At 50.4% G+C, this 27633-nt stretch overlaps 1 protein-coding gene and 1 long non-coding RNA gene across 7 annotated transcripts in view; one reads left to right on the top strand and one right to left on the bottom strand.

Moving 5' to 3' along the window:
* The window catches only part of PLB1 (phospholipase B1), a 137140-nt gene that overhangs the window by 92868 nt on the left and 16639 nt on the right, over positions 1–27633 (top strand). For all 6 annotated transcript variants that reach the window (XM_072767412.1, XM_072767413.1, XM_072767417.1 and 3 more), the window contains 18 exons: positions 842–900; positions 1809–1882; positions 6023–6066; positions 6628–6736; positions 8153–8204; positions 8594–8674; positions 9216–9281; positions 10105–10205; positions 11255–11336; positions 12006–12110; positions 13176–13271; positions 13772–13843; positions 19716–19781; positions 23125–23185; positions 23723–23781; positions 25443–25510; positions 25754–25797; positions 25993–26092. In XM_072767412.1, coding sequence (XP_072623513.1) covers positions 842–900; positions 1809–1882; positions 6023–6066; positions 6628–6736; positions 8153–8204; positions 8594–8674; positions 9216–9281; positions 10105–10205; positions 11255–11336; positions 12006–12110; positions 13176–13271; positions 13772–13843; positions 19716–19781; positions 23125–23185; positions 23723–23781; positions 25443–25510; positions 25754–25797; positions 25993–26092 — 1339 coding nt within the window. The remainder of the gene's footprint in view (positions 1–841; positions 901–1808; positions 1883–6022; positions 6067–6627; positions 6737–8152; positions 8205–8593; positions 8675–9215; positions 9282–10104; positions 10206–11254; positions 11337–12005; positions 12111–13175; positions 13272–13771; positions 13844–19715; positions 19782–23124; positions 23186–23722; positions 23782–25442; positions 25511–25753; positions 25798–25992; positions 26093–27633) is intronic.
* LOC140600015 (uncharacterized) lies at positions 2049–26104 on the bottom strand. The gene is made up of 4 exons (XR_012003196.1): positions 25965–26104; positions 13043–16372; positions 11989–12140; positions 2049–5320 (listed from the first exon to the last, which is right to left on the bottom strand). It is a non-coding gene; the product is annotated as an uncharacterized lncRNA (long non-coding RNA).

The raw sequence follows: 27633 nt of genomic DNA, 5'->3' as shown, positions 1-27633 counted from the left end.
ACCCACGGCCCCTCCGCAAGGACTCAGAGACCAGTGAGTGCTCTGACAAGACTTGGCATATGTGACTAAATGACACCGTTAGGGCTGGTGCTTGCCTCCTATCTGAGTGGTTGCCTGGCTTGTCGCCCTCTGCCCTGCAGTGACATCTTTACCCCACAGGACCCAAGGTGACCAGGCCAGGAACTGTTTGCTGCCCTCTCAATTCAGCCTATTAGTCGGGGGCTCCCATATACTCGCCCTTATTGGCCCAGCCCAGTAATGTGACCTCACTGAGGCCCAGAGCTGGAGGTGGGGTGCCCAGGGAATCCCAAGAGCAAGCCAGCTCTGCGGGGTGTCCTGTGGCCTCAGACTCTACAATCACTGCTGCCTGCAGTAGGACCAGAAAGTTCCTTGGAGTCTTCAAAAGAGATTTGGGACAGGGAAAGTCCTGACATGATTATTTCTCAGATTCTTGGTGGAAATCCAGAATGCAGTTCTAAATGGGCTGAGCATCAGACCCCGTACCACATCTCAAATGGTCCAGCGCTCACAGGGTCCTGCACTTGGGTCACAGCAGCCTCCCACACTGCCATTGCCACTGAAGTGGTAGTTTCCACTCTGCCCTACCTACTGTCCATCCATCCACCCACCCCCTCTCCTGCCTCTCCCTCAGGACCTCTCTTCCCATAGGTCCAGGATCTCTCTGTTGGGTCTCTTACGGGAAAACTCGTCATATGACATCTGCTTCTGTGGCCCAAACACACTTGTGGGCTGCATCTCTGGTCTTATTTAAGTAGGAAGCTCTAGACTCTGACTACAGGTTGCTTCCCACCAACTCAGGTGTGTCTCCCTGTCTTTCCAGTACACACCCTGAGACCAGCAGATATCCAAGTAGTGGCTGCTCTGGGGGATTCTCTGACGGTAAGGACTCTTGGGCCCCAGCTGGGGTGGGGGTGGCTGTACCAGTTCCAGGGCCTGCACCCCTGACTTCCACGTTACCCTGCCCCTCTATCCTGTCTGTCCATCCAGTGGTTTGATTTTGCAGCCACTTTCTCAATCAGCTGTACAAGGGGAAAATCTTTTTCATGAGTGAACTGAATTGTCTCAGACAGTGGGGGTTTTGAACACCTAACAAGACTTTTTTCACAATTGCAAAAACATGTCATTTCAACTCAAAAAAATCTTCTAAACCTACCTGTGTGGGTGCCCTCTTCCCTTTGGATTGTGCTTTAAGAATAGCTCAGAGCCTCACGTATATTCCCGCTTTGCACCTACATGAGAAGCAGCAGTCTCCACAATTGTGGCTAAAGCTCTGCTCCTCAGTTCCAAAAAACGGGACTCTCTGATCATCCCAGATGACCACTTTCTGGCAGCACTTCTAAGGCTATAAGATTGCTTCACAGAATGCCCCCGAGGGACAGAAGAGAAATGTGAAGTTTGAGAAGTCTGTCCACTCCCGTCCACTCTAATCTAGAGGCTCCTTCTTCATGCTTATAGGGCAACTTTAGGAGCATAACGCTGGTAGTAATAATATGGCAGTGTCTCGCATGTGCAAAGCACTTTGGAGTTTTCAAAGCTGCTTTTACATCTATGATCCAATTTGGTCATCAGTACCATCCCATGAGATCAACAGGTCATGTCCCCAGTAAGGAGGCAGCTGAGACTTAGGGAAGGCAGATAGCTGGAAGGGAGTGTGGTGAAATGCAAGCCTGGTCTCTGACTTCCAGCCCAGGGTCTGCTCACACCGCACAGTGAGTGTGTTGGGCACTGCCTGCGTCCCTTTCCTCTGACTTGCTCAATTTCCTATGGATTTTGATGTGTTTTCAAAGGCTGGCAATGGAATTGGCTCCAAACCAGATGACCTTTCTGATGTCACCACTCAGTATCGGGGGCTGTCATATAGGTAATGTTAACCCTCCACTTCCCCCCATCCAGTGCTTGGTCCCAAAAATTGGGTGAAGGGGTTGTCTCTTGTAAATGCATAAATATTAAAGAGCAATGACCAGATCTGGAAGGGGCTTTCAAAAGGAAAACCTATGTATTTCTGCAAAATGCGGCCACATGGTGAGTGGAGAGGATATATTTTATTGTGGATAACTTTTTTTCTTTAATTGTGCAGAAAAAGAAAACCAGGGTTATTGCCGGACTCCTGGGTCCACAGATCTAACATGAAATGCACCCGAAAAGCACCAAACCTCTGAATCTTCACCTGCCTGTTTGCATGTATATGCACATGTGAAGATCTCCGTCTGTTTGCTGTCTATATGTATTTATCTGTGTCATTCTGTACTCACGCCTCTGCCTTTACCTATATGTACACATCTGTCTGGAAAACCCTGAAATACAACACACCACTTCAGGAGGAAAGGACGGAGACAGACTCACCAGCCCTGAGCCCTTCCCGGGTGCCTGCACCAGACTAGACACTGAGGCAGGTGTGCGAGGCGAGTTCCAGGAAACAGGCAGATGCTCATGCTCAACTGGCAAGTGCTGAGCCTGGGTGGCTCAGACAGTTGAGCATCTGCCTTCGGCTCAGGTCATGATCTCAGGGTCCTGAGATCGAGTCCTGTAACAGGCTCCCTGCTCAGCAGAGAGTCTGCTTCTCCCTATCCCTCTGCTTCTCCCCATTCTTGTGCACGCTCTCTCTCTCTCAAATAAATAAAATCTTGAAAAAATAAAAGATGCCTGAGGGCTACAGGAATAGAGCAGAGGGAGTAGGAAAGCTCCGGAGAAGGTAGGAATTGACAGATTACCAATTAGATAGATGAGAAAAGGGGCGTTCCAGGTGGGAGGCAAAAATGCTCAGGACAAGCCAGGTGAGTGGTTGGCTGTGGGCGGGTGTTCTTCAGTTTCTTTCTTTCCCAAAGAAGTTCGTGTTTATGGAGGTTTCACGGTAATTGGCAATTAGCCCAGAATTCCAAACAACTAGAACAAGGCCAGCCAGGAGAGGGCAGAGTGCTGAGAAGTTTTGCAGCCAGAGAACATGCTTGCCTCCTCCCTTTCCTGCTAAGTGAATTCAAATGGAACATTTCTTCCAGAAAAGTGAGAAGGAACAGTGTGGGGATGGTTGAGTCTATGGCTGTTCTCTGGCCAACCCTGAGGCCAGCCCCAGAGGGGAAGGTCTTCCCAGGTGGGGGTGTGGGAGAGAGGACCCGGGGCATGGGTAGCAGGAGGACCAGTCTCTGTGGTCCTCCCAGCTCCCCAGCCCCCACCTTTCCCCATCCCCACAGCTGGATTGAGGGCTTCTAATGGGCTGGAACAGAACTGAACCTTGCCTCAAACGTTACTGAGGCTGCGAGCACAAAAGAAGCCAGAGGGGAGGAAAGAAAGCAGAGCTATGACATACAATCCAGAAACAGCATGAGCTGGTGCCAGCTGTTCTGGGTTTTGCCTAGAGAAGAGGGTGGCTTCAGGTCATGGTGTGGGAAATCACACCTGGTGGTGTGGTACGGGGAAGGGAGGTGACATGCTCCACCCTACCGCCCAATGGGACAGATTCCTAGGATTCAGATACAAACAGGCAGTCTTCTGCTGGCAATGGAAACATTCAGCCTTGCTCTATTTCCCCCTCTAGGGGAGGCCAGGTGTGGCCTGATGTTTCAGTCCTCTGGTTCTAAGTCTTACTGAATAGCCTTGCCCACTCAGTGGCTGCTGTGCCTTTATACCCCTTTTTTTTCCTAAATGTTTCAGATACCTGCCCCAAGATCCACTCACGCTAATGATGGAAACTGGGTCAGAGCCTGAGATACAGTTTGACACTTGGGTGAAATAGACTAGTGTTTCCCAAAGAGTATTCCATGGAACACCAGCCCCCCACAGGTTCCTGAGCAGGGCAAGATTCTTCGTATTGGGGAGGGAACATTACTCACTATATCCTTCTTGTGGAGAACTCACATGTATGTTAGCATATTTAACGCTCTGAGGAGCCTTCCCTGAAGAAATCTGCTTAAATTGTTACCTGTTTAATCCAATGTTTCTCTTAATCCTTTCTTTGTTCACAAAACCTATTAGCATCCCCTGGGCAATGTCCATTTAGTAGGCTGACCTGAGAAAAGCAATTTTCTGAAGCCATTAAAGTTTCTTATTTGGAAACAATAGGCAATGAATGATTCCAGGTAAATTAAGAATATAATTTGAGTCTCTTCCTCCAAGGAGACAAAGTGGAGAGGTGGGGACTGCATAGAGTCAGACAGGGAAGATGACCCAGAATTCTTTGGAGTTGGGTTGCCAGGAGCAGGACCTGTAGGAAGAGGCTTGGCCGTGACTATTTCCAAGGCCCCTTGACCTGAGAGAACCATACAGCAGGGACAGGTGCCAGCTTTGGCTAGTTTAACTGTGTGGCATGCCCAGAGGTCATGGTCATTTAGAGCATTGCTTTTTCTTCAGTTGTTATAAATAAGTGTGCCTTTTTGGTATCAAAGACCAAAATAAAATTTGCCTACCAAAAAAAAATGTTTAAAAATTAATTACGTGTTCAATCTCACTGAAATTCCTTCCACAAATGTCTTGAGTATCTACTCTGTAATTCTCTGTGCACGACAGATGACAATAGATTAACAAAACCCAGGCTTTGAGCTCATGGTTTAATATAAATTAATCAGAAGGATCACATACTAACTAGCTGTTTGATATGGGTCTGTTTTCTTTCACATGTCATATAGTTCTGATCAAAATGAGGGCTTAAATATTTTTGTGTCCATATTTATTTGTGTAATTCTCTTTCTCCTAGAAATGTTCACTCAGAGATTTCTGTAGCCTGTTGGACTTGGTCAGCTACAGCATCTAAAACAAAGATGCTTTTAGACAAATGACACTACAAAGTACTTGATGTGTGTGTTTCGGTATATCCCCATGCTTGTGTATATATGCTTATTGAAGAAGAAAAGGAGGCTGAGTTAGAACACAGTGATTGGAGAAGATACATGGATTTCTAATTCCCTTTGAAGTGTAAAGTGTTCTGATTAAATGCACTTAGTCAAAAGAAAGAAGGATTAGGAAGCAGCTAACGCAGCAAGCTTCATGCACAGTTGGAGTAGAATCAGAAGCTCGAACAAAGGTCCAACCACTGGCCAAGTTAGGTTCAGACATGGGATGGGAGACGGGAGAGAGACACCTGAGTGAGGTATAAGGGCAGGGCTCACCGGGCTTATTTCTCTCTCCCGCCTGGGGCTGCAGAACCTCTGACTTGACCATCCTCGTAGAAACCAGTCTTCATTCCAAGCAATTCCTTGAATGAAGAACAGCCATGACTTCAATTCATGGCCCTGTCCTCTGGAAGTCTATACTGGTGGGCTGGATGCTAACGCTGTGTTCTCAAAATCTGTTGACCTGGAATAATATGCTGGCATTGAGGAGGGAAGTGCAGGAAAAAGGAAAAACAGTAAATACATTTGAACATTGGACTTTGTTAAAATAGAAATACTTCTCTCCTGGCCTCCCACATGTATTCAATTTAAATGCATGAAAGGAAATGTAATTTTGAGTGTGTCTTAAGGTTAGCCTGAGAACCATGAAATTAGATTCAAGTACATAAAATCAGGTTGGGCATTGGAAGGCAAGAGAGGCCATCCCCTGAACCTCCCAGTGGAATTTAGCTCCCCACTGGGCAGAGGAGAGCTAATCCATTTTCCAAAGGTTTGCAGCTCAAGCTGGTTTTCAGTTACCTTTCAAAAGTTAATTAACCCCAATGTACCTCAGCTTCTTCCTCTGTCAAATGGGGATAGTTGCATCTGTATCAGAAGCTTGTTTTGTCAGGAGGTTAGGTAACTAATGTAGAGAATCTAGTACATGCTGGGCACCTAGTATATCCTCAGCTAAGTGCTTTCCTTCCTGACTCGGTGGGAAAAAGAAGCAGCTCTTTTTTGCCTTCAAATTCTGGACTTGGGCGGAACTAGCCGTCTAGGGAATTCATACTTAGAGTTTCTCCAATACGAAGAGTTCAGAGGGTCTGGTACATCTTATAGGCACCGGATGGCATAGGCACTAAGAAAGGTGGGGTGCTCTTTCATAAACTCTCTCTCACTGGTTTGCTCACTCCTTACAGTTCAGGAGGGGACGGCTCCCTGGAGAACGTGACCACCCTACCGAGTAAGTACCCACCAGGAGCTTGAGTCTGTTCACTGGTTCCACCTGACCCTCCCCCTTTCTAAGAGTATCTCTCAGCTAAGAAAGGAGGAAATAATCTTTGCATACTGCCATTGAGTTGGAGGAGAGGCTCACTGACAGGTGGCTGAAGGGGGTATCATAAACACTCTCTTTGGAGCCCTGAGGCCTGAGTTCAAGCCCTGGTTCTTCTCTGTGCTTGCCAAGTGACCTAGAGCAAGTCACCAAATACTCTGAGCCTTGGGTTTTTTTCAACTGGCCCAGAGGGTGCAGAGACCATCAGATGAGATGGTGAACATTCCCTGTACTGTGAAGGAAGGGAGGAAGAAAGGGAGGAGGGGAGAGGAGGGAAGCTGAGAGGGGCTTGCAGCCTTGGCCCACCATGTCATCAGGTCACTTCCTCTCAGAGAGCCCCAATTCCTGCCAGACACACCCTCTCCCTCCCCACCTCCCTTGGCTGCATGTCCTTAGTAATAAAGTCTACTCTGAGGAACCTGCCCTTCCCTCTTAAATTCCCTGTGTCCTGTTCCTCCCCTTCTCTTCCAGATATCCTTCGGAAGTTTAATGGAAATCTCACAGGCTACGCGGTGGGCACCGGTGATGCCAATGACACAAATGCATTCCTTAATCAGGCTGTTCCTAGAGCAAAGGCTGAGTAAGGCATCTGGGGGAGGGGGGCCTGTGGGGGACAGAGTGGGAGGCATGTAGTCCCCTTTAAGATTGTAATACTGACCTCCATATGCAAAGGGGGCATTTCTCCCTTTGCAGCAATGATTTGAGAGGTCTTGAGCCACTCTCTTCCCTGGCTGCCCCTGTGACTAAGGCTGTAGCAGAGCAGCCAGAGAGGCTGGAGCTGGGACAGGAGGCATGTCCCTAGAGGCTGAACTCCTGACCTTGCTTCATGGGCAGCATGTTCTAATCATTCAACTAACTTACTAACCTTATCCAACTTGTAATACTCACCATGGCATAATGGTGCTAGAGAGATTTGCTCTCCAAAGCCTCACAAGTGGCAGTTCCCTGAAAAGATCAGGGAGTGCCAAAAAGTGAATGAACAAGTGGGAATCTCCATCCCTGGAGGCTTCTGGGGCAACACGTTATAGCCTGACCCTAGCCCTGTTATGGAGCTAGTAGGAAATGCGACTGAGAACCCAGAAGCAGCTGAAGCAGGACTACTTAATTCCCCATGGTGATCTCAGGAGGTCCCTCACCCTGCTCCTAGCAGCCCCAGCAGCCTGAGCTTCCCAGCCATCTGGGCCTCCAACACGCTGGCACCTTCCAGCCCAGGCCCACACTCTTCTAGCTGATGGGCACAGCTTTTCCAACCTGCTCCTCCAACCTGGGAAGACCCTTCTTGGCAGCAGAAACACCTGAGGACAGATGGACCCACCCACAGGTCCCAGGAAATCACCGTGCCAGGGCTCCATCTCACCCAGACCTATAACGAGGGCTTGAACTAGTGGGGAGCTCAGGATGCTTGAGACCTAACCTTCCCATGAATTATAAACGCAGGCACGTGTAAGCATATATTTATTCCCCACCTCTTTCTAAAAGAAGCATCTGGCTAAGTTAATGAAAAAAATAATGGAAGTAACTGTAACTGAGAAAAATCATAGCCAGTGGTGGTGGGGAGTGGGTCAAGATGAGCATTTTTGTGATTATTATACCTGAACATCAAACTGTCAGCTTCCTGGCAGCCAGGGGAAAAAGAGGAAGCATGCTAAAACTGTCATGACTCTACTTTCATAATCTATACCAGTCCTTCAAAGGAGATGAATGGTTTCCTAGCATGGAATCCTAAAAGACAGGTTGCATGTGAAGTCCTTGAAAGGAGACCATGAGTAACAAGTACAATTGACAGTACCCTCGACTGCAGCTTCAGGACAGACAATTAGCTTTGCAAAGAGTTGTTTGTTGTAATAACTCTCTGGACCAGACAAATAGTTCTTTGTTGGGGTCTCTGGTAGTTCACACAATGGAGACAATGCCATGGAAACCTCCAGTCCAGAGCCTTTAGGAGAAAAAATCCAGACACTATTCCTTAATAGGACCAATTTCCTCTCCTTCTCAGGGAACTTATGAGCCAAGTCCAGACTCTGGTGCAGAGGATGAAAGATGACCATGTGAGTCGGATTTATAGTTATTTTTAAACACTAATTTTCTAACCCACTGAAGTCCCCAAATGGAATGCTCTGCCATGAAAACAGTGAGCCACTGTCAATATAAGAGGCATTTAAGCTGTGGTAGGACAGCCCGTGTCTGGAGGAGATTATGTCCATAGTGATGGAGTGTGGGTGGTTAGGTTGTCACTGATCACAGTGATCTTGAAAGTCCCTCCTGATGCTAAGGTTCTGTGGTCCATAAATAAGCTTCTAAAATTCTTTCAGCTCTGAGTTTCAGATTCTATTCTTTTGAGTGGGCAAGGAAGTCCTAGAGGGTTGAATGGATTTCCTAGAGCTGTGGCATTGTTTGTTTGTTGGAAATCATCAAGCATTTTCCTCCTTCTATATAGAGAGTGAATTTCCAAGAGGACTGGAAGATTATCACAGTGCTGATTGGAGGCAGTGATTTATGTGACTACTGCACAGACTCGGTAAGGGGGGACAGCCAGGCCTACTCATTGCTCCTGATATTGACCAAAAGACCTTAGATGTGCTCTCTGAGAACAGTCTCTAGAACCAACCCTGGGACTGTCCAAAGCCTCTGTGTGTGTGTGTGTGTGTGTGTGTGTGTGTGTGTGTGCCTCCTCTTACCCCATGACCCTCAGGTTTTTGGTTCTAATTCCATGTCCCAAGTGGTATGAGGTAGCAGGTGGCAAATATGGTGCTTCTGCTCCACTCTTACAATTCCTGAGAATTCAGGAAGTGGGGAGATGTAAACCCCAGCAGTAGGATGGAGGACCCACACATTCAACTCTTAAACTAAAGCTCTGGCTGAAGGTTCCAGTCTTCTAGTTGGCCCATCTTTGTTAATAGCCAGTAATCAACTGTTCAGGTTCTAACATGATGAGCTGGTCACAGCCAGAAGCCAGAGGGAGGAGAAGTCCTTGGGATGGAACCAGAGGGGTTGAAGTTGAAGGCCCCACTCCTCCCTCTTCTGAACCAGCTCCTCCTCTCCCTCCCTTGCCCTTCCAGAATCTGTATTCTGCAGCCAACTTTTTTTATCACCTCCGCAACGCCTTGGATGTCCTGCATAGAGAGGTGGGTAGAGGCTCTGACAAGCTGGACACATGCATGTAGAGGGTAAAGGTGGTTGGGGAAAGAAGGTGAGAGATGCCCTCCCCTGAAGGAGACAGCCAAGGGTATGGACTCCTTCCCTTTCCAAAGATTGGGGTCTACCCCCAAGGAAGCCTATTCAGTTTGGAATCAGCACAGAAGGATCTCAGGCTTGATGAAAAGAAGGCAGCTGGTATGCTAATTGTCCCCTCCATGACCTGACACATTCCCTGGTGGCAGCAGCAGGGTGGCTCCCAGGCTGGGCCCCCCACACTATACCATGGACTGTATCTAGAGCAACCCCTCTCTGGTCCTGTTCCCAAGAGCTTATTCTTTTTCAACTCCTGACATAGGCAAACTGTTCCAGCTGCCCAGGGAGAGCCCTCCAACTCCCACACGCTTCTCTGGGTGGCTGAGTCTCCAGGCCTACTCAGCAGAGATGGTCCACGTTTGGCTAGAGGGAAATGGCAAATCGGGCACCTAGCTCAGCACATTTGAAGCTCACTAACTGATGGCTGAATGGAGCTGAACTGTCAGCATTTAGACTCACATCTGCCATATTGTCCTATGCCAGGAGGTGTCATTCTTGCTGCAGCTAGTGTGGGTGGCATAGCCTGCATGGGCCCTAGGCAGTGATCCTGTGTAGGCAGTGATCCTGTTGTAGATGCCTTCCCAAAACTCCACTCAGGGACAACTGAGCTGGAGTTCCATAGGGACCCTAGAGCTAGTTCCTACTTCTCAGGATCCTAAGGCAGCTTGAGGAAGGAGCCCCCAGAGCCCCCTCTCTCACCTGCAGCCTTGCCCTTAGGTGCCCAGAGCCCTGGTCAACCTCGTGGACTTCATGAGCCCCAGCGTCTTGAGACAGGTGTTCCTGAGCAATCCAGACAAGTGTCCTGTGCAGCAGGCCAGGTAGGCAGGGGCTGGCTGTCCCCAACCAGAGAAACTCCCATCTCCTGGTCTAGCTCCCATAGTGACTCCTCGGGGTCTTTGAGACTTGGTGTATCCATGTGTCCAAGTCTGCAAAGGGGGGCATATGTCAGGACCACACCCTTCTGAGGAGTTGGAGGTGGGCCCCAACCTACCCAACCTCAGGATGCCAGGAGGAAGCTCTGAGATGGAGCTTTGTGTGACATGGGAGCCACATGGGAGAGGGTCAGGACGGGGACAAAGGCCAGTGTCTGAGACCCCATGTGGCCCAGCTCTTGAAAAGGGGAAACACATAGGGTTGTATATGTATATGGTCAAATTGAAACAGAAAGTAGAGAAACTATCCACATCATTCAGTTGGCTTTATGGGAAAGGAGCATACTGGGGACTTCAGAAAGAGGGTGTTTTGTTAAGTGGGGTGAGAAGCGCACAGGTATGTGTTTTATTAACCTTCATACCTTATATGTACATTTATTTCTCTAACACATAGTTTTACAGAAACTACCGTGTGCCCAGCACTACTCTCAGGGCTCTAGAGGTAATATCTGTTTGAACGTTAGATATATTTCATGAGCCTGAAATAATTCCTGATGAAACTCATTCAGATTCATTAGGAATGGACAATTCCTAATGAAGGTGGGACACTAATGTGAACTAAGCAGGCATTTGAGGCCATGAGCATTGGAGACCCCCAAATACAAGCTCCAATACCACAGGATACATTTTAATTTTATCCTGAGAAATTAAACATTGACCTTTCATCACCTAAGTTCATTTGTTCAGCATAATTTCCTGCAGGCCCAGAGCCTGCCGTCCAGCATTTGCACTCTCTCAGTAGGAGGGGGAGCTCACTCACACACCGCTGGGACCTGCCCCTTGAGACTGTGCACCGGGGCCTCAGCGCACAGTTGCTCTCAGGCCAGGGCTCAAGCAAGTCACTCCACGCAGCAGAACCAGTTTTGACCAGAGCTCCAGCTCTGACCAGAGCTTCAGCCCTGGGTCCTCCTTCCCACCCCCCTATCTCTGTGCAGCGTTTTATGTAACTGCGTTCTGACCCCTCGAGAGAGCTCCCAAGAGCTGGCCAGGTTGGAGGCCATCACCCAAGCCTACCAGGTGAGACCAAGAAGGGCACCTTTTGGGGGCCTCTCCCCTACCCAATCACCACACCCACACTCAGGGAAGGGAAGAGCTAGTCAGGGTTTGAGGGATGTCACCATCTGAGCCCTTCCTCTGCCCCACCTGGCTGAAGTGTCTCAAGAGCCTCAGTTAGAGTGATCCCAAAGGAATCCAGGTAGAAAAGCCTTTGTGGCCTGTGTGCCCTTGGTGGCTTCATCCTGTGCTTGGCCTAAAGAGATCAGTAGCTCTGGGTACCCCCAGGGCTGGCCTTTTTCTTCCCTGCACCCCAGAGGCCCCCCGACTGCCTCTACTCCTCCCCCAGCCTCCCTGTCTCAACAGGCAGGATGCAAATAAGGGAGGTTGCAGGTCCTGAATCCCCAGGGCCTCTCTGAAGACTCTTTCCAGGTTCTTCTCCTTTGTGGGACTTCCTGCCTCACCTTTCAGAGCTTGTAGTTCACTTAAAAGCAAATCCAAAAGGTGAACCAACCTGTTTGCAATTCTCCAGAAAGAGGTTTGCATGTGTTTGTATTCTCAGGGGAAGGCCTGAGTCACCCCCTTGTGTAGGAAGATGGGGGCAGGGGTGCTAGCCACTGCTCCCTGGCTCTCTAACCCTGGGCTTTCAGGCTACCCAGGGCCAGTGCTGACATACCCTGTGTGTGTCCCCAGAACAGCATGCGGGACCTGGTGGAGTCAGGCCGTTACGACACCCGGGAGGACTTCTCCGTGGTTCTGCAGCCCTTCTTCCGCAACATCCAGCTCCCCATCCTGGCGGTATGCTTGCTGCCCTCCCCACTGGGGCTCCTGGGAAGGAGGAAGAAGAAATTCAAGGCAGAGATGCCGAGGGTTTTCATGAGCCTGTGACTACGATGGGGAAAGACACTGGCAGCTGTCTAGATGCTGGTCTGGTGGCACAGCCCCCCTTGAACTCCTGAGCTGTGCTCCTAGAGGCAGCCTGACGTGGGACGTTCCCATGACCACTGAGAGCAGCCTCCACTTGGTTGAGCACCTACCACGTCCCAAGCCCTGTGTTTGCCCTAAGCAAAGTCTTCACAATGACCTTCTTCAGCCCCATGTAACAGAGGTTCAGAGGTGTGAAATATCCTTCCTCAAAAATATAGGGAATAAGGGACAGAGAGGCATGATTTGAACATATCCAACTTCAGATGTATTCATTTTCTGCCACCCACATGCCACTGAAGTGCTAGAGGGTAATGGGGCCCTGCAGCCCCTGCCCATGTTCTCCCCCTGACAACATTGAGCAGAAGAGCTCTGTGAGCACGCTGGGATGGGGACTTGGTTCTCTCCACCTGGGCCTCTATTCTATGGGCCTCACCTAGTTGAATGGAAGCTAGAAGCAGCCTCGGGCACCCCAATCACCTCCAGAGAGATGAAGGTGGCAGCTGCCCTGGTGTCAGCTTTGCCCGAGCCTGTCCTCAGAGCTCTGCCCCATTGTCCCCGCTGAGACCACTGGAACCAGCTGGCCAAGGGCTGGGAAGTAGCTTTTCCTTGCTGGTTGGCTGAGACTTCCTCAGGGACTAGGATCTCATCCCCTGGACAGTGGCATGGCTAGGGCATTGCACAACTGTGCCTAAAAATAAATATGATGCTTTTTAAAAACATTTAAAAAGGAGAATTATAGGACCTGAAAGGAGGGTGGGGGGTTGCAGTCACCCATGGCTATTAGTCTGTGGGATTGTTCTTACCTTCCAGTGACTTAGAGTTTTTTCCAGGGGGGCACTGTGTGGCCAATCCCAGGGGTCAGGCTGACCACCTGTGGCCCCTCTCTCTGCCCACTGTACCAACAGGATTGTGAAGAAATCCATTTCTCTCTTTCAGGATGGACGCCTGGATACATCCTTCTTCGCTCCAGACTGTCTCCACCCAAGTCAGAAATTCCACACCCAGCTCTCCAGAGCCCTTTGGGTCAATATGGTAACATAAGTGGGATATCCTTGGGTTTGGGGGGCTCTAGTCTAGCAGAGCACCATCCCCTATGAAATGATGCTTGTTCTTGGATTCTTTTTGCAAGTAAGGTATAAAGGAGCAGTGGCTGGCACCCCTGTAGAAGTCTATAGAACCGAAAATATGGAGTCCTTAGGATTCCAGGATCTCCTTGTGCTTTGAGCTGGGAGGAGGGACTCCCTGAGGAATGCCAGCAGACCTCCTCATGCTTGTTCAACATCTTCTGTGTGCCAGCAGCTGGGCGAGGCCACGTAAACCATGTTATCTAAGGCTCTTGCCAGCCCTGCCCGCCGAGTCCTAGGGGTTTCTGAGGATGCAGTCCTGGAGAAGCAGAGAGGGCTTGCCCAGTGTCCCCCAGCACAGCAGGAGAGGAGGCCAAAGCCCCTGCCATCAGGCTGTGAGCTGTCTCCACCCCAAGGTGCTGCCAGGGAATGCTCACTTCAGCTGGTCTGTCTTTTCTTCCTCTGTAGCTTGAACCGCTGGGAAGGAAAACGGAAACCCTGGACCTGACAGCAAATATAGCCCTCTCCTGCCCCACCCAGGTAATGGGGGAGCACCTGCTCTGCGCCCCTTCCAGAGACCAGAGCTCAGACCTGGCCCTGCCCTGGTCCTGCACTGCAGCTCCCCCGCTGGGCACAGGAGAACCTCAGAGGGTGGGAGGAAGGCCACAGGGACTGAGGAGAGGAGAGGGTGCAGAAGAAGCACTTCTCTGAGGATGGGAGAAGCAGGTGGAAGGGAAGCCTGAGCCCAGGCAGAGGCAGTGGATTAGGCAGAGAGCTGGCGGGGGGGGGGGCGCCAAGAAGCCTTAACTGTGGCAAGAAGGCTCATTTGGGCAGCAGTGCTTGGGGCCGGTGGGCACGTCTGACTGCAGGTCAGAGGCCTCCGTGAGAAGCCAGCTAGCTCTGAAGTTGTGGTTAGTGGTCTTAGAGCCTGGAGGGCGAGTTCCCCGTGGGGACAGGGTCAAAGAGGAGAGCGGCACAGGGCACCAGGGAGCTGTGTGGAGGACCAGCCTTGCCATGGGGGCGAGGACTCAGCTCAGGGCTCCTTTTAAGGAGAAAATGTAAGTGGTTGTTAAACTTGATTTCAGGCCTAGGGTGGGGGCAGGTTCATGTTCCCACTGCTTTCAGCTCCCTTTCCTAGGCCCTGTCTTAATGGCTTTTTAACCAAATAAGGCCGAAGCCAGAGGGCCCTCAGCAGCAGTAAAAAGCAGAAGGACCTGACCCCGTCTGGGAGGCTGGATTTCCCTCCTGGGTCAGCCTGCCTCAGCCTCTCCCGCCCTCCTGGCTGAGCAGGGAAATGGACCTGCAGCTCCCCCCTGTGTCTGCCAGGGCTCCAGAAAGAGTGGGCACCCCTGCCCACACCCATGCTTCCTATCCGCTGCCTCCCCCGGCCCAGCCTCCTGCACCTTCAGGAGAGCAGGGCCCATGGGAAGAAGGGAGGGAGAAGTCAAGGCCGTGGTAGCAAAGGGCTCAGTTGCTGGGTCTAGGGCTTGCAACAAAAGAATAGTCAAATGATGTGACATAGGTGCCTCCAGTCCAGTGGTCAGATGTGGCCAGAGGGCCGGGACAGCATCCCAGGGGGCCCTACTGTGCCAGGTGTGGACTGTTTAATTACTAGATCCTGAGCATGTCTAAGAGTTTCTAGGGGAGGGGCCAGGTGACCAGGGTAGCGGGGGGCATTCGGGGACTCAGAGCAGTGGCTGTAAACCATACTGGAGGTAAGTATTCGGGTGTTTTAACAACCCGTATGGCCAGAGTGAACATAAGCCGTGGAAAATCCTCGCCAATCTGTCAATTCTCCTTCCATTAAACAGTAAAAGTATTAACAACCCACTCCAGGGGGCCGTCCCATGCTCTTCCTCCCCATAAACATTTATTAAGTACCTGGTTGGAGCCTAGGCACTGGGTCAGGGAGAGGTCTATCACCGTGGGCCTCCAGGTGACCGGGTCACTCTCCGCCCCAGATCAGGCAAGGAGCCCCCAAAAAGGTGCCACTCCAACCAGCATCTCAGGCCACAGCGGGCTCTGCTCCTCCTTTTGGAGGGAGCCCGACTGAGCCACTGGTAAGCAGAGGAGAGAAAAGCCAACCTCTCAAAACCGAAACCATAGAAGCCCAGCCTGGGAGAAGCGGTTGCCAGGCAACCCCATTCCAAAAGGCTCCATCTGTTGGCCAGCCCAGCTTCACCACACCAGGCAGAGCAGCACTCTGCGTTCCCCCCGTCCCATCTGCTCCCCCCGTGCGCCTTAGAGCTCTATAAAAGTCCACCAGCATCTCAGTGTGAGCTGACAGGGGCCAGGCAGCACATATTTTAGTCCTCGCTGTGTCTAAACATAGAGGCTCCAGGCAGGACCCAGCGGGGAGGAGGGGGGCCCGGACGGATGGGAGCACCGGAGAGCTGTCTCAGCCTCCTCCCTGCTCCTCCCCTGCCCTAGGCCCAGGCCAGGCCGGGCCCTTCACAGTGCTCCCTGGGTCTCTGTGAGACTTTCAGGTCGGACCGATGACCGTCCAGCCAGCTTTTGACGAGCCTCCCTGTGCGCTGTGACTGTTGTCCTCCTCCTGCCCTCACTGCCTCTCTGCCCACGCCTTCCCTAACCCGGGCAGCCGGCTGCGGCTCCTCCTGGGGCTTAGAGGAAGCCAGCTGAAGGCCCACGCCTTCTCTCTCTGCTCTTACTCCTGGGGAGCCTTTGTCGGTGGGGACCCCTCCTCCCGGAGATGCGTCCCTGCTGGTCACAGAGGCCGTGCCGCTCTGATGGAGCTCCTCTCCTAGTCGCTGTCCCTCTTGGTCTCGACAATGGGGACGTGCTCCCCCCGTCCTGTCCCACCTCTGTTCCCGTCTCTCTCTCCGCGTCCCCTCACGCTGAGATGGGCCCGGTTCCCCGGCGGCCTGGGGAATGTCCATGCATCGGACAACCTGCGCCTTCACCTCTCCTCTCTCAGACGCCAGCTCTGTTCTTCGAACCTTCAAGAGAGGTTTCCCCTGAGATGCCCTGGATGGTGCAAGGTTTGCCCAGGAGGCAGCTTCAATGTATTATCAGAGTATCGGCCACGGCAGGGAGCCAGACAGAGACGTCCTGAGCGGGGCACAGAGAAAGAGAGAAACTGAGATAACTTTAAGTGCCGCTTCACCCAGTCTTTCATCTTGAGAAAAAGCAGGGGTCTGTTGGGCTCCCTTGTACTGACTTTACTGTGTAGCAAGGTTTGTATTTTGCATTCCATATGGGGGGGACACTATTGCCTTTTGAATGCTTTGGACTTCTAAATTTTTCCTATCCTGCCTCACCCCACCATCACCCCAAACTCAACAAACAGCCATTCAAAAAGTAATTTTTGAACAAGAAGTGTCAAAACAGGAGTGAAGCATTTCTCTCCACAAATTCTCTGATCCTTAGGACTTCCCTATTTCTGTTCATAAGGTGGTGGTTTCCACAGTTCCATGGGTATGGGACGTCAGGTGCCCTGACAGGACTCCCCCTAGCACTCCCACCCTTCCCTGCCCCTTTCCTACTGCCACCACCCCAGGCCACAGCCTCGTCACGTTGTGTGCTGACGGTCAGGGTCAGGGTCACGTAGCCCTTCCCATCCTAAGGACAGAGAATTCTATGACCTGAGGAATCCCAGCAGGGAGGGCCTTGGAGTCGTGTGTCCTGCAATAGCTGAGTTACTCCACTACATCCCTCCTGAGGCCTCACCACAGTCTTAAACTTGAACTTCCATATTCTCAAAGCAGCGTTTTTCAAAATGCCAAGGGGCTGCCCATTAACAGGTTGTAAGATCAGCCCAAGAGATCATGAGCCAGCATGCTTGAGTGGGATGGGATTGAGTAGAAGTGTCAGAGGGCATTCCATGCTGTTACAGCCTGCTTCCCATGACCACCACCGCCCTTCCCCTGAGCCTTCCTATCAGGGCCCTCAACCATCTATCCCAGACAAGCCTTCCAAGCCCTGTCTCGTGTAGTACCTATGTCCCCTTGGAATGGAGGCTCCCTTGGGATTGGTGCCTGGGCTTGACTGTACCTTCCCAGTGTGGTCTGAGCAGCAGAGAACAGAAGAAAAACGCCACTCCTTCACCACAGAACTGCACACCTAGTAACACAGCCAAGATGAACACGACCTTCCCTGTTACAGGCCACTGACTCACACTGCTGACTCACGTCAGGTGGCTGTCCTGGCACTGCCCCCACCACCCGTCACCACCCAGGCCGGCCACACCGTCTTTGTAGAAAACACTGCCTTGTGCTGGCACTCAATTGGCTTCACTTTCTAGCTACTGGTGGTTACAGGTCTAGCCTAGGAGACTCACACTAACTGGAATCTCTTCTCTACTTTAACTGCTCTAGGCCCTTCTAAACCACTCTGACTCACACATGCACCGTGGAGTCAACCATGGTCAATGAAACAAACCCCCAGCACCCCAGATTACTTATCTGCCACTGCCCTTGACCTGTTCTCATTGTTCCTGCTCTGGTTTCACTCCCCATAGCATTCCAGTGTCTCCCTAACCTCTGACCCCTTCAACTTGGCCTCCTCTCTCTGAGGGCCCCTCCCCCAACCCTTGGGTCATATGACCAGATAGACTCCCCAGCTTGGCTTTCAGCGCTTCTGGAAGGGCAGGGGGAGTCTTGGCCCTCTGGTTCTTCCAGTGCTGGCCACTCTGTGACTAGCCCTCTGTTCCCAGGCAGAGCTCCCTTGACAAGGGGGGAGAACAATCATGAGTGACACTCCATGCGCCGTGTCTCCTATTTGAGATCTGTATGTCCCCAGATCTTGTAGCTGTTCCTCTGCACTTACTGGACATGCTGGTCCCCAAGGTTTCACGGCCTCCTAGCATCTCATGTTTGCTGCCCGACTGGCTTGTAAGCCTCTTTTTATCCTCCATTCTAGCACCTGGGGCAGGGCCCTGAACACATGGGGGCTTACACACATGGGTCAGTTTTTTGTAGAATGCTCCCACATTGCCCTCCTCACATGGGAATGCTCACGGGGGCTGCTCAGTTAGCGACGGTGACATGCCATTGTGAGTGCTCCTTGGCCTTGTACACTTCCCGCCCTTGGCCCTCAGTACTCCCCTGGCCTGAGGTTCAGCTCTGAAGGCCAAGGACTCAGAGGAAAGGAGAGACGGATGGTGTCTCAGAGAGCCAGGGCCTGTGCCAGGGGCTGGGAGTGCCAAGGCCATGGCTGAGCCCCTCTCTTCCTCTTCCTCTCTGCCTACCCAACAAGCATCTTCACTGGCCTGACTCCAGTGTGAGGAGTAGAACCAGAAAGGTCTGACTTGACAGGCCCTTACTACTTGCTCTCTCCTGGACCTGGCCCCTCCCCCAGCCAGGGCTTCAATTGCTCCCCGTCTATAAAATGAGGGCTCTCAGGAGAGGCAGGTTGCAAGCTCAGATGCCATGCCAGGCAGGAACATGATTGGGTGAGCAGCACCGTGTATGGGACCAGAGGAAGGGGTAGGGCCAGAACTGAAGACTTCTTGAAGCATTCACACTCTTCTCTCCTCTCCACCACATCCTTCTTTTTTTTAACACCAGGCCCAAATAAAGCAGAACAAAGCAAAATGTCTCCTGCCTAGGTTGAGCCCACAGGCAATCAGTTTTCAGGTCCTGTATCTGATCCCCAGTGCCCTCTGCTCCAACATTTTAGTTCTTCTTTCTCATTCCCGTTTTATTCCCAAATGTTAGACACTGAGCACATCTTGTCAAAGTGCTGACAGCCCAGGGTCACTTGCTGATTCCTGGTCTCGGTCTTATTAATGCTTTCTTGCTTCATCTCATTTTCACATTTTCTCATTACCTTGCTTTTCCCCGGTTTCTCCTTTGCCTGCATTTCCTTCTTCCTACTACAACTAACCCTCCCCTGCAACTGAATAGACTTGATCTTGACTGGGCTTAGGAGCAAACCGATCATGAAGTAGGTGGGTAGGGAACGAAGAAGATGTTTCACAATAAAAACATGGCCTAAATCTATGAACCCAACCATATGAATCTAACCTGAAAGAGAGTAAGACAGAGTTCTGAGGAGGCAAAAAAAAAAAAAAATTATATAGATAATATTTTCCAGAAAAGACAAAAATGCCATGATGTGAATCTCTTGCCAGAAAGACTGTGAAGGGAAGAAAACAGCTCATTTTGAGGATTAGGTGGATGTTCCATTGCTAGGATAAAAGGCAAACCCTAGAGCCCTGAGTAGAACACACATGGAACACTTCTGAGGCCATTTATTGTGCCCCCCTTGCCAGAGCTGTTATGTAGAACCCTCTAGAGAATGAATTAAATTATGTTTATATGATTCTTACTATTTATATGCAGGAAGAAAGAAATGTTAAATAAATCTGGATGACAGGATTCTTAGTCCCCTTTCCTAAGTAATCTTCGATGCTGTCAGATAACCTCTCCCTGTGGTTTCTGTTCTCTTGTAGAATGATCCCTTCCTGAGAACTCCCAGGAACAGCAACTATACCTACCCTACCAAGCCGGCCACTGAGGTAAACCTGACACACATCTGCCTCTCTCAGGAACAAAGTATTTCTACCTGCCTGTGACTCAGGGGTGTGGTACAGAGCTTAAGCAGAAATGTACCTTTCTTACGTACTAGAAATTGGAATGTAAAAAAAAAAAAAAAAAAGTTCCTGAACCATGAAATCCCAGGATTGTCCTAACATGTTCTCAAGTGCTTCCTGAGATCAGCAACCAACTAGAGGAAGTGCCTGTGGATTGGTTTTCTTCAACCTTTGCACAGAACTCATTCCTGATTAGGCAGCTCAGCTTTTCAAGAAGGGGTGAGGGGGAGGCAGTGGGTATGATGCACCGTAACTTCTGGCAAGGTGGAAACTAATGGGAAGAATCTTCATTCTTGGCCCAGTAGGAAGCTGACACATCCCCAGGTGGGTCTCAGGGCTTGTCTGGTTCAAGTCAACCGTTCTAGCTCTGAGGAACCCCAAAAGATGCAAAGCCCATGGCTTTAGTGACTGCTATTCCAAAGATGGCCTGAGAGATCCACAACAGGCCTTACAGTGCAGGCCCATTCCAGACCAGAGCTGTCAGCCACCAGGACAGGGGCTCAATCACCAGTTTCAGCCAAGTACCTATGGTATTTACAGTCTCGTGCTAGGGGCTGGTGGGAATTCTTGGGAAGTTAGAGGTCTTTCCATACTGAGCATCTTCTCTGTCATCATACTGGCAGTGTTCCAGGGAGATAGAGCAGGAGACCAGATGATGAGTCCTACCCCTCAAGGAGCTTACAGTCTGCTGGAAGAGGCATCCAATAAATAGCTCAACATGACCATTTCAGCTGTGGGGACAGCTGTGAGGAAGGTGGTGGGAGAAAGCATGATGGGCCAAAGGAGGGACGGCAAGTTCCCACGAGCTATGCAGGCCAGGTCTCTCTGAGGAGAGGAGATGTGAGCTGGGATGTGCACAATGAGAAGACTCTGTCCATCTGGAGAGCAGAGGTGGAGTCCCACGCAGATGTACGAGTGCAAAGGTTGAGAAGTGAGACTCAGCTGGGGTATTAGAGGAAGAGAAAGAAGGTCAGAGTGGCTTGTGGGTATGTAAATAAGGTGGAGAGTGGGGAGAGGAGATCAGAGGGGTTGTCAAGGCCCAGGTCACACGGAATCTCAGTCTCTGAGGAAGAAGGTGGGGCTTCAGGTGGAAAGATGTGGGAAACCACTGGAGGTCCCAGGAGAGGGGGACACTACCTGGTACACCTTATTAAAACATCTCCCTGACCAGTGTGGAAAATGGATTGAGAGCAGCAGGAATGATTGAGGACAGAGCTTTATAAGCCAGCTGAAGTACTATGAGACTAACTTATATGCAATCATTGGAGGACTGTTAGATGCTGAACTCTGGGGAATGAGCCATGAGAGCTACATGGCTGAGGTAAAACCAATGTCCGGCTTTCCTGGATCCTCTCTCAGCCCAGTGGAGGGCTTGTCCCAGGCAACCCATGGACCAAATCCACTAGAACTGAAATGCTAGCTGCATCTTGTCAATCCAGCACTTCTTTCTTTACCCTCTTATTGGTTTATTGGGTTCCTACGTGGGGTAGGCACTGTGCCAAGTGCTAGGTACCCAAGGTGAGCAGAGTGGGTGTCTGCCCACCCTCTTAGATCTTACAGACTCGCAGACCTTTACTTCTGCTGCTAAGAGTTAAAACCCAGGCAGAGAAGGTGTTGTCGCTTAACATCTTGCCATTTAAAGTAGCCCCCCGACAGGCAACATCAACATTACCTGGAACTTGTTAAAAATGAAGAGTCCTGAGCACCGCCTCGCCTCCGGGACTATGGAGTCAGCATCTGCATTTAACATCAAGACCCCCTCCCAGGGGATTTGGGTGCACTGCTATAGAGTACAGGGTGGGCTTCTCCCCTTACGACAGAGGAGCACGCTCAAAGTCCAACCTGTGTCTTAATCTGCATGGGATGTGCATGTCTCTGGCTCACCAGATATCTGAGATACTTCTCATGCTCATGGCTATGGAACTTTTTCTTTTCAACTACTTTTGCCTGAATATTTGTCACCTGCACACAAGTGTGTTCTTGATTTCAAAAGAATTTCCACATCAGCTTGATGAATTGAACAATCTCTTGGAATAAACTAAAGTATATCAGATTAAGCAAATAATTTTTTTTAAGATTTTATTTATTCATGTGAGAGAGAGAGAGAGAGAGAGAGAGAGGCAGAGGGAGAAGCAGGCTCCATGCAGGGAGCCTGATGTGGGACTCGATCCCGGGACTCCAGGATCACGCCCTGGGCCTAAGGCAGGCGCTCAACTGCTGAGCCACCCAGGCATCCCAAGCAAATAATATTTATTTGTTTATTTTTCCAAGCAAATAATACTTGAAGGGCATTTCATTATTTGCTCCCTTGGGAGAGGAGACTTTTGTGGGGGGGAGGGGAGAGGAGACTTTTTGATAAGGCTTGTCTTTAACATCTTCTGACTAAACAGAAGAGATGAGTTCTCAAAGCCTCTGGCAATCACATCCCCAGAGAATCAGTCGCATAGTTATCACCTGCTTGCAAAGCCTTACTGTGCATTCAGCACTGGGCTTGTCCTTCAGCCCCTCCTGGGGACATGCAAGTATTTGGGACTCTAGGGAAGAGACTCTATTTCTCCTCCAACTTACTAACACCGGTCATTTCTGTGCCTCTGCTTCCTACCTCATCCCTTCCTCCAGTACCTGGAAAATGTGCTCTGCATCCAAGAGACAAGGGAATTTGACTAAAGGCATCCAGGCTACATAGGCACTAACTTATATACACATAAGGAACGGGTTGGCTATTAAGTTAAACTCACAAAAACGTAGATGCATGTATATAGAAGATGTGCAAAAGCCAGGAGTTTTATAATTATAAAAATTTCATGGTATTTTCCTAAAAATATTCCAATTTTTGTTGCAGCCCAGCATTATAATCAGTGTCCATTAGCTTCATTGTTAAACAGCAACACCAAAACCTATGTGTGATCTTCTATGAGGCATCCAAGTCTACATTCCTTTGGGAGATCACCCATGTAGCACTTCACCTTCCCCCACCCCTTTGCTCTGGCTGCCAGCTCCATGTAAGTTGAGATGGGAAAAGCTGTATGAGCAGCATACGTGTGCCCCACATATAATGTGTTTTGTGCATAGGGGCGGGCAGATGCCCAGTTTCTCCTAATTTCCCTCTCAGACCATCTACAATGAACAGTTTTTGCCCATACATGATCCCTAGGGGGGCATAGTTCTAGCCTCCACCAAAAACTCCTTAGTTACTTCTCCTTGTTCTCAAGCTATCCCCCCTGCGCAATGAGTGCTGGGCATTGTATCTTTCCTCCTGTTAATTTAGAACTGGGGCAGCGACTTCCTGTGTACAGAGTGGACTCCTTCCAACAGTGTCCCCACTTCAGGTGAGTGAAAACATCATCATTACCCCCTGCAGTTAAGGACTTGGCTAAGTGTCGAGTTGGTGGGACACCTGACAGACACAACTCAGGGCCCTGAGGCGAACTTACAGATTCCCATGCAATGCAGCCCAGATCGTGGGCAGCCCACGAGAAGCTAGCCTGTGACCACCTGGGCTCTCCACAGCTCACACTTCTCGTCTCCATTTGTTTAGTCCCCGTGGCAGGCCCTAGGCCTCCTCCCCGAGCAGGGAAGGTACAGTCAGGGATGGTGTCCCATCTGCCTATGCTCACAACTCCCGCAGCTAGCACTTCCCTGGACCACCCCAGCATGAATGTGGCTCCTCTCACAGTGAACCGTAGGCATCAGGCCCATTATCTTCAGGGCCTTGGTTGCTCCAAATGGATGAAAGAGGCAAATTGGCTAAACCTTAGGTTAGAAAGAAGCCTATGGGACTAGAGCAGAATCTGACTCCTAGGCAAGCGTATACTTTAAAAGGAAGACTCCCCGTGACCATCTGTCATTTTGCCCATCTCCCCTAGTCCACGTGCTCCGGCCAGGAGACATCAAAGTGGTGGCTGCCATGGGTGACGCGCTGACTGTGAGTACTGAGCTGGGACGGGCCCTGGGCACCCCGGAACCCAGCCAGGCCCTGCACTGAATGCGTTCTTTCTCCACACTGGCTCTGCGTTCAGCATTTAGCTAACAAGATTGAGAACCTACCTGTGTCAGGCACTGAAATACCACCAGGCAGCAACAAAACCTCACTGGGCAATCTAGAATGTTCTCTGCCCTTTGACAGACCTGTTCAAATATCAACTCTTCCATGACACTGTGCCCCTCCATCCCCGCTTCCCCGCTGTTTCCAAGCATTTCATCTGCGTGTTATGGCAGATTTATCTGAGTATGCCCGCCTTTATCAGGAAAATCATCTCCAACTACTCAGGCTCACAGAGTAGGGGGTGGGAGATTACCCACACACTGCCCAGCGCCTCCTCACCCCATTTCAAGATGTGTTCTTTGGAGTAGAAGGAGCCCAATTCCTACATATGGTGTAGTTTCTCTACATGAATTGTATTAGCCAACTATGTAGCTATTGCTCTACACAAGACATTCTGCTAATAATTCTGAGATGTAGTCATAACCCTTCAGAAACTTGTCAAGCTGGGAAAATAAGCAATTTATGCAGAAGGAGATACGTAATCATGTAGGTGACACATAGGCTTTTCAGATCGGGTTCTTGTTTGTAGAAAAACAACTTCCCCATGTGTGTGTGAACATGGTTAATTTTGATATAAACGTGGACAAAGCTCTGGGAGGATATAGCCCAGGGTCCTAAGCATTAATTAGCTCTGGTGATGTGTACATGTGGGTAAGGGGCAAGGAAAGGATCTAGAACCTGTGGCAGAAGGTGAGATGAATAAGGTAGGGGTAGATTATTAATGTTTAAAGGAATCTTTGGATCATTTCACTAGCTACGGTGAGTATGTTTTTTGTAAGTTTCAAAGAGGAATTTCTCTTTTTTTAAGTTAAGGCATTTAGAGAAAGCTACATACAGGAGATAGAAGCTGAGAAGGGATGGGAGAAGGAAGAGATTTAAGGGCTGGAAAGGAGGGAGCTCAGCATTCACAAAAGGGATAGAATGGGTGGCAACTGAGTAGGGCTGGTCCAAGGCCCTCCTGCTTCAGATCGATTTGCTTACACCTGAGGGTTTGTGTGGACCAGAAAGCAGAGACTGAACTATGGAAAGGAAATGGGAACCAGACTATGGTGAATTAAGAATGTTAGTGAAAGGGTTTGGCTTGGACCCATGGGTAAGAGAGACCCACTGAAAGGCAAAACCTGGCAGGGGTTGGGGATGTGAAGAAAGAGGTGGGCTCAGACGAGCTGGTGGGCACTCCAGTGGGAAGGGAAGATGGAGACTGTGGGGTCAGGTGGGAGGCCAGAGTGCTGTCCATGGCAAGGAGGTGAAAGCCTCACCTAGGAATGTAGCACAGAGGACAAAAAGAAAGGGTGAAAGCTCGAGAGGTTGGGAGGGAAGAATCTTGGTCCTTCCAGGCCTTAGGTACTAGTTGTGTGTAGAGGAGAGGGGAGTCCAGACAATGCAGAGATCACATGGTCTGGAGAAACTCTGGTACCATCCTCAGAAAAGATAAATCCAGGTCCCAGCTGCTCTGCCAGGATCTTGGGGGCCCTTCTCAGCACCTTTGGCCTGGGCCTGGGCCCAGCACAGTTCTGGAGGCTTCTCTCTGCCTTTCATAGACAGCATTCGGAGCCCGATCAAGCAACTCCAGCGACCTACCCACATCCTGGAGGGGACTCTCTTGGAGGTGAGGATGTTATCCACTCATTTTCAATTGATGATGTTCCCCTGGGCATCCCTCCAGAGATGAGCCTGTGTTCCCAGGCTCTGGCCCTAGAGGCAAGGAGGCTCCCTGATGCTCCTGTCAGTCCTGAGCATGGTGGGAACCACATGCCGGGGGCAGACTCAGAAATGTTCTGACTTGGAAATGTGATGGCTGATGGAGTGGCAGGCCAGGGTCATCCTAACTCATGTGCTTTCTCTTTCTCAGCATTGGAGGGGATGGCATCTTGGACACCCACACCACACTGCCCAGTAAGTAGCAACATAGAAGTGCCATTGCTACAGCTGGGCCAGGGCCTCTACCCAACCCCGAGCAAGGGCTAAGAAGTGATCTGCAGCGAGGGAAGTCAGCCAGCCCTAAAAAGACCCAGAATCCGCCTACCCCACCCCTGAGCCCCAAGGCCCCCATCCCCTCTCACCTTTGCTGTCTGCTTCACTCTTTTAAAGACATTTTGAAGAAGTTCAACCCTCACATCCTCGGGTTCTCCACCGGTACCCTAGAGGAGACAGCAGGGCTGAATGTAGCCGTGGAAGGAGCCAGAGCTAGGTAAGTAGCTGTGGGTACAGGAGGGGGCAGAGGAGAGCCTGAGAGATCAGGGTGGGGAATGGGAGGAGGAGAGAAGGGTGCTGTCTGGGAGCCTGGCCCCAGATGGGCCATGAAAGTGGCTGTGCACAGAGCCCTGCTGCGTGCCCGACCCCTCATGTGGGTTACCTCCCGGAATCCTCACACCTTTGAGGGGGGTACCAGCAGGAAGACACTGAGACTTAGAAGGTTTCCCAAATGGCCCAAGGCTGTCAGAGGAGCCAGGGTCAGGCCAGGCCCTCTGGGCTGTCAACCCGTCAGGGCAGCAGGAGCACCTGCTGACTCCAGCCAACCTCCTGGCCCCAGGGAGGCTGGGAACCAGTGTGCAGCCTGCTGAGAACTCACAGCCCGGCCCCATGGACAGCCACCCTCCCTCTCTCCACCCTCACCTCGGAACCTAGAGTCCTTGACTCGGAGAGAGCTGTGTTTTGACACTGGGGGGTTAGATGTTAAGGCCCCCAGAACAGCATGGGGGCTGTTTGTTTTCACTCCGATTTCTGTTGTTGACAACAACCCAGATAATTAACGCTGGAATGCCTGACAGAGTTCATTGATTTTTCTGCACAGAGTGTGCTGGGTATTTGCTTTGTAGAAGGGTTGCTGCGCTCAGATCACCAGGGAAACGACACTGGCTTGACTCATTCTGTTTACACGGAGCGTTCCTTTCCGACGTGGTAAGGAGGGCCCCACGCTCCGAGTGAGTCTCTGAGCCACAGGAAGCCGGGGCAGTTCCTCAACGTCAGAAGCAGGAAGAACTTATTTTTCTGCAAAAGAGCTGGGCTTCACAGGGCCATAAAATCAACATCTCATCACTGTTGTTGCTGTCATTGTCACCACCTCCATCATCATTCTACTATTAATTACACAGCCCGGCTCTATTAATCAGGGGCTGATTCCTCAGCCTGCTGACATTCGGCCCCCTTTCTTGCTTTACTTCTCTTACCACCTGCTCCTTTGAGTGCTGCTCAGTGCCTCCACCAGGAGCCAGGGATGGGAGGTAGCTGAGACTCGCAGCTCCTTGCTAGCATCTCTGATGTCCAGTGATAAGGGAAAGGGGAGTAAGCCATTGACTTAAGTAAGCAAGGTTTGAAAGTTGTTCTGTAACCCTCCTCTCTCTGCAGTGTCATTTAGTATGGTGCCAGATAAGGATGAGTGCCCCTCAAGAGAAAGATAAATACCACAGAAGGGCAACTGGGATAATGAGACCTGGGGTCAGACCGTCTGTGTTCAGATCCTGGCTCCACAGACTTGCTAGCTCTGTGACCTTGGGCAAGCCACTTATCGTCTCAGTCTTAGTTTCCTCATCCATAAATTTGGGATAATAATAGTACTATTTCTCAGCGTTGTCATAAGAATTAAATGAGATTAATGACCTACAGAAAATACAGAGTATATTATCTAATACATGTACTCCCCAAAAATATTTGTCATTATTAGGAATATTTTAGTTTCAAAGGTTTTTTTTTTAAGATTAGATTTATTTATTCATAAGAGACACAAAGAGA

Source organism: Vulpes vulpes, chromosome 8 (genome assembly GCF_048418805.1).
Source record: "Vulpes vulpes isolate BD-2025 chromosome 8, VulVul3, whole genome shotgun sequence".
Lineage (NCBI taxonomy): Eukaryota > Metazoa > Chordata > Mammalia > Carnivora > Canidae > Vulpes > Vulpes vulpes.
The sequence above is the reverse complement of the archived record's forward strand: the minus strand, read 5'-3'. Positions and strand labels throughout refer to the sequence as shown.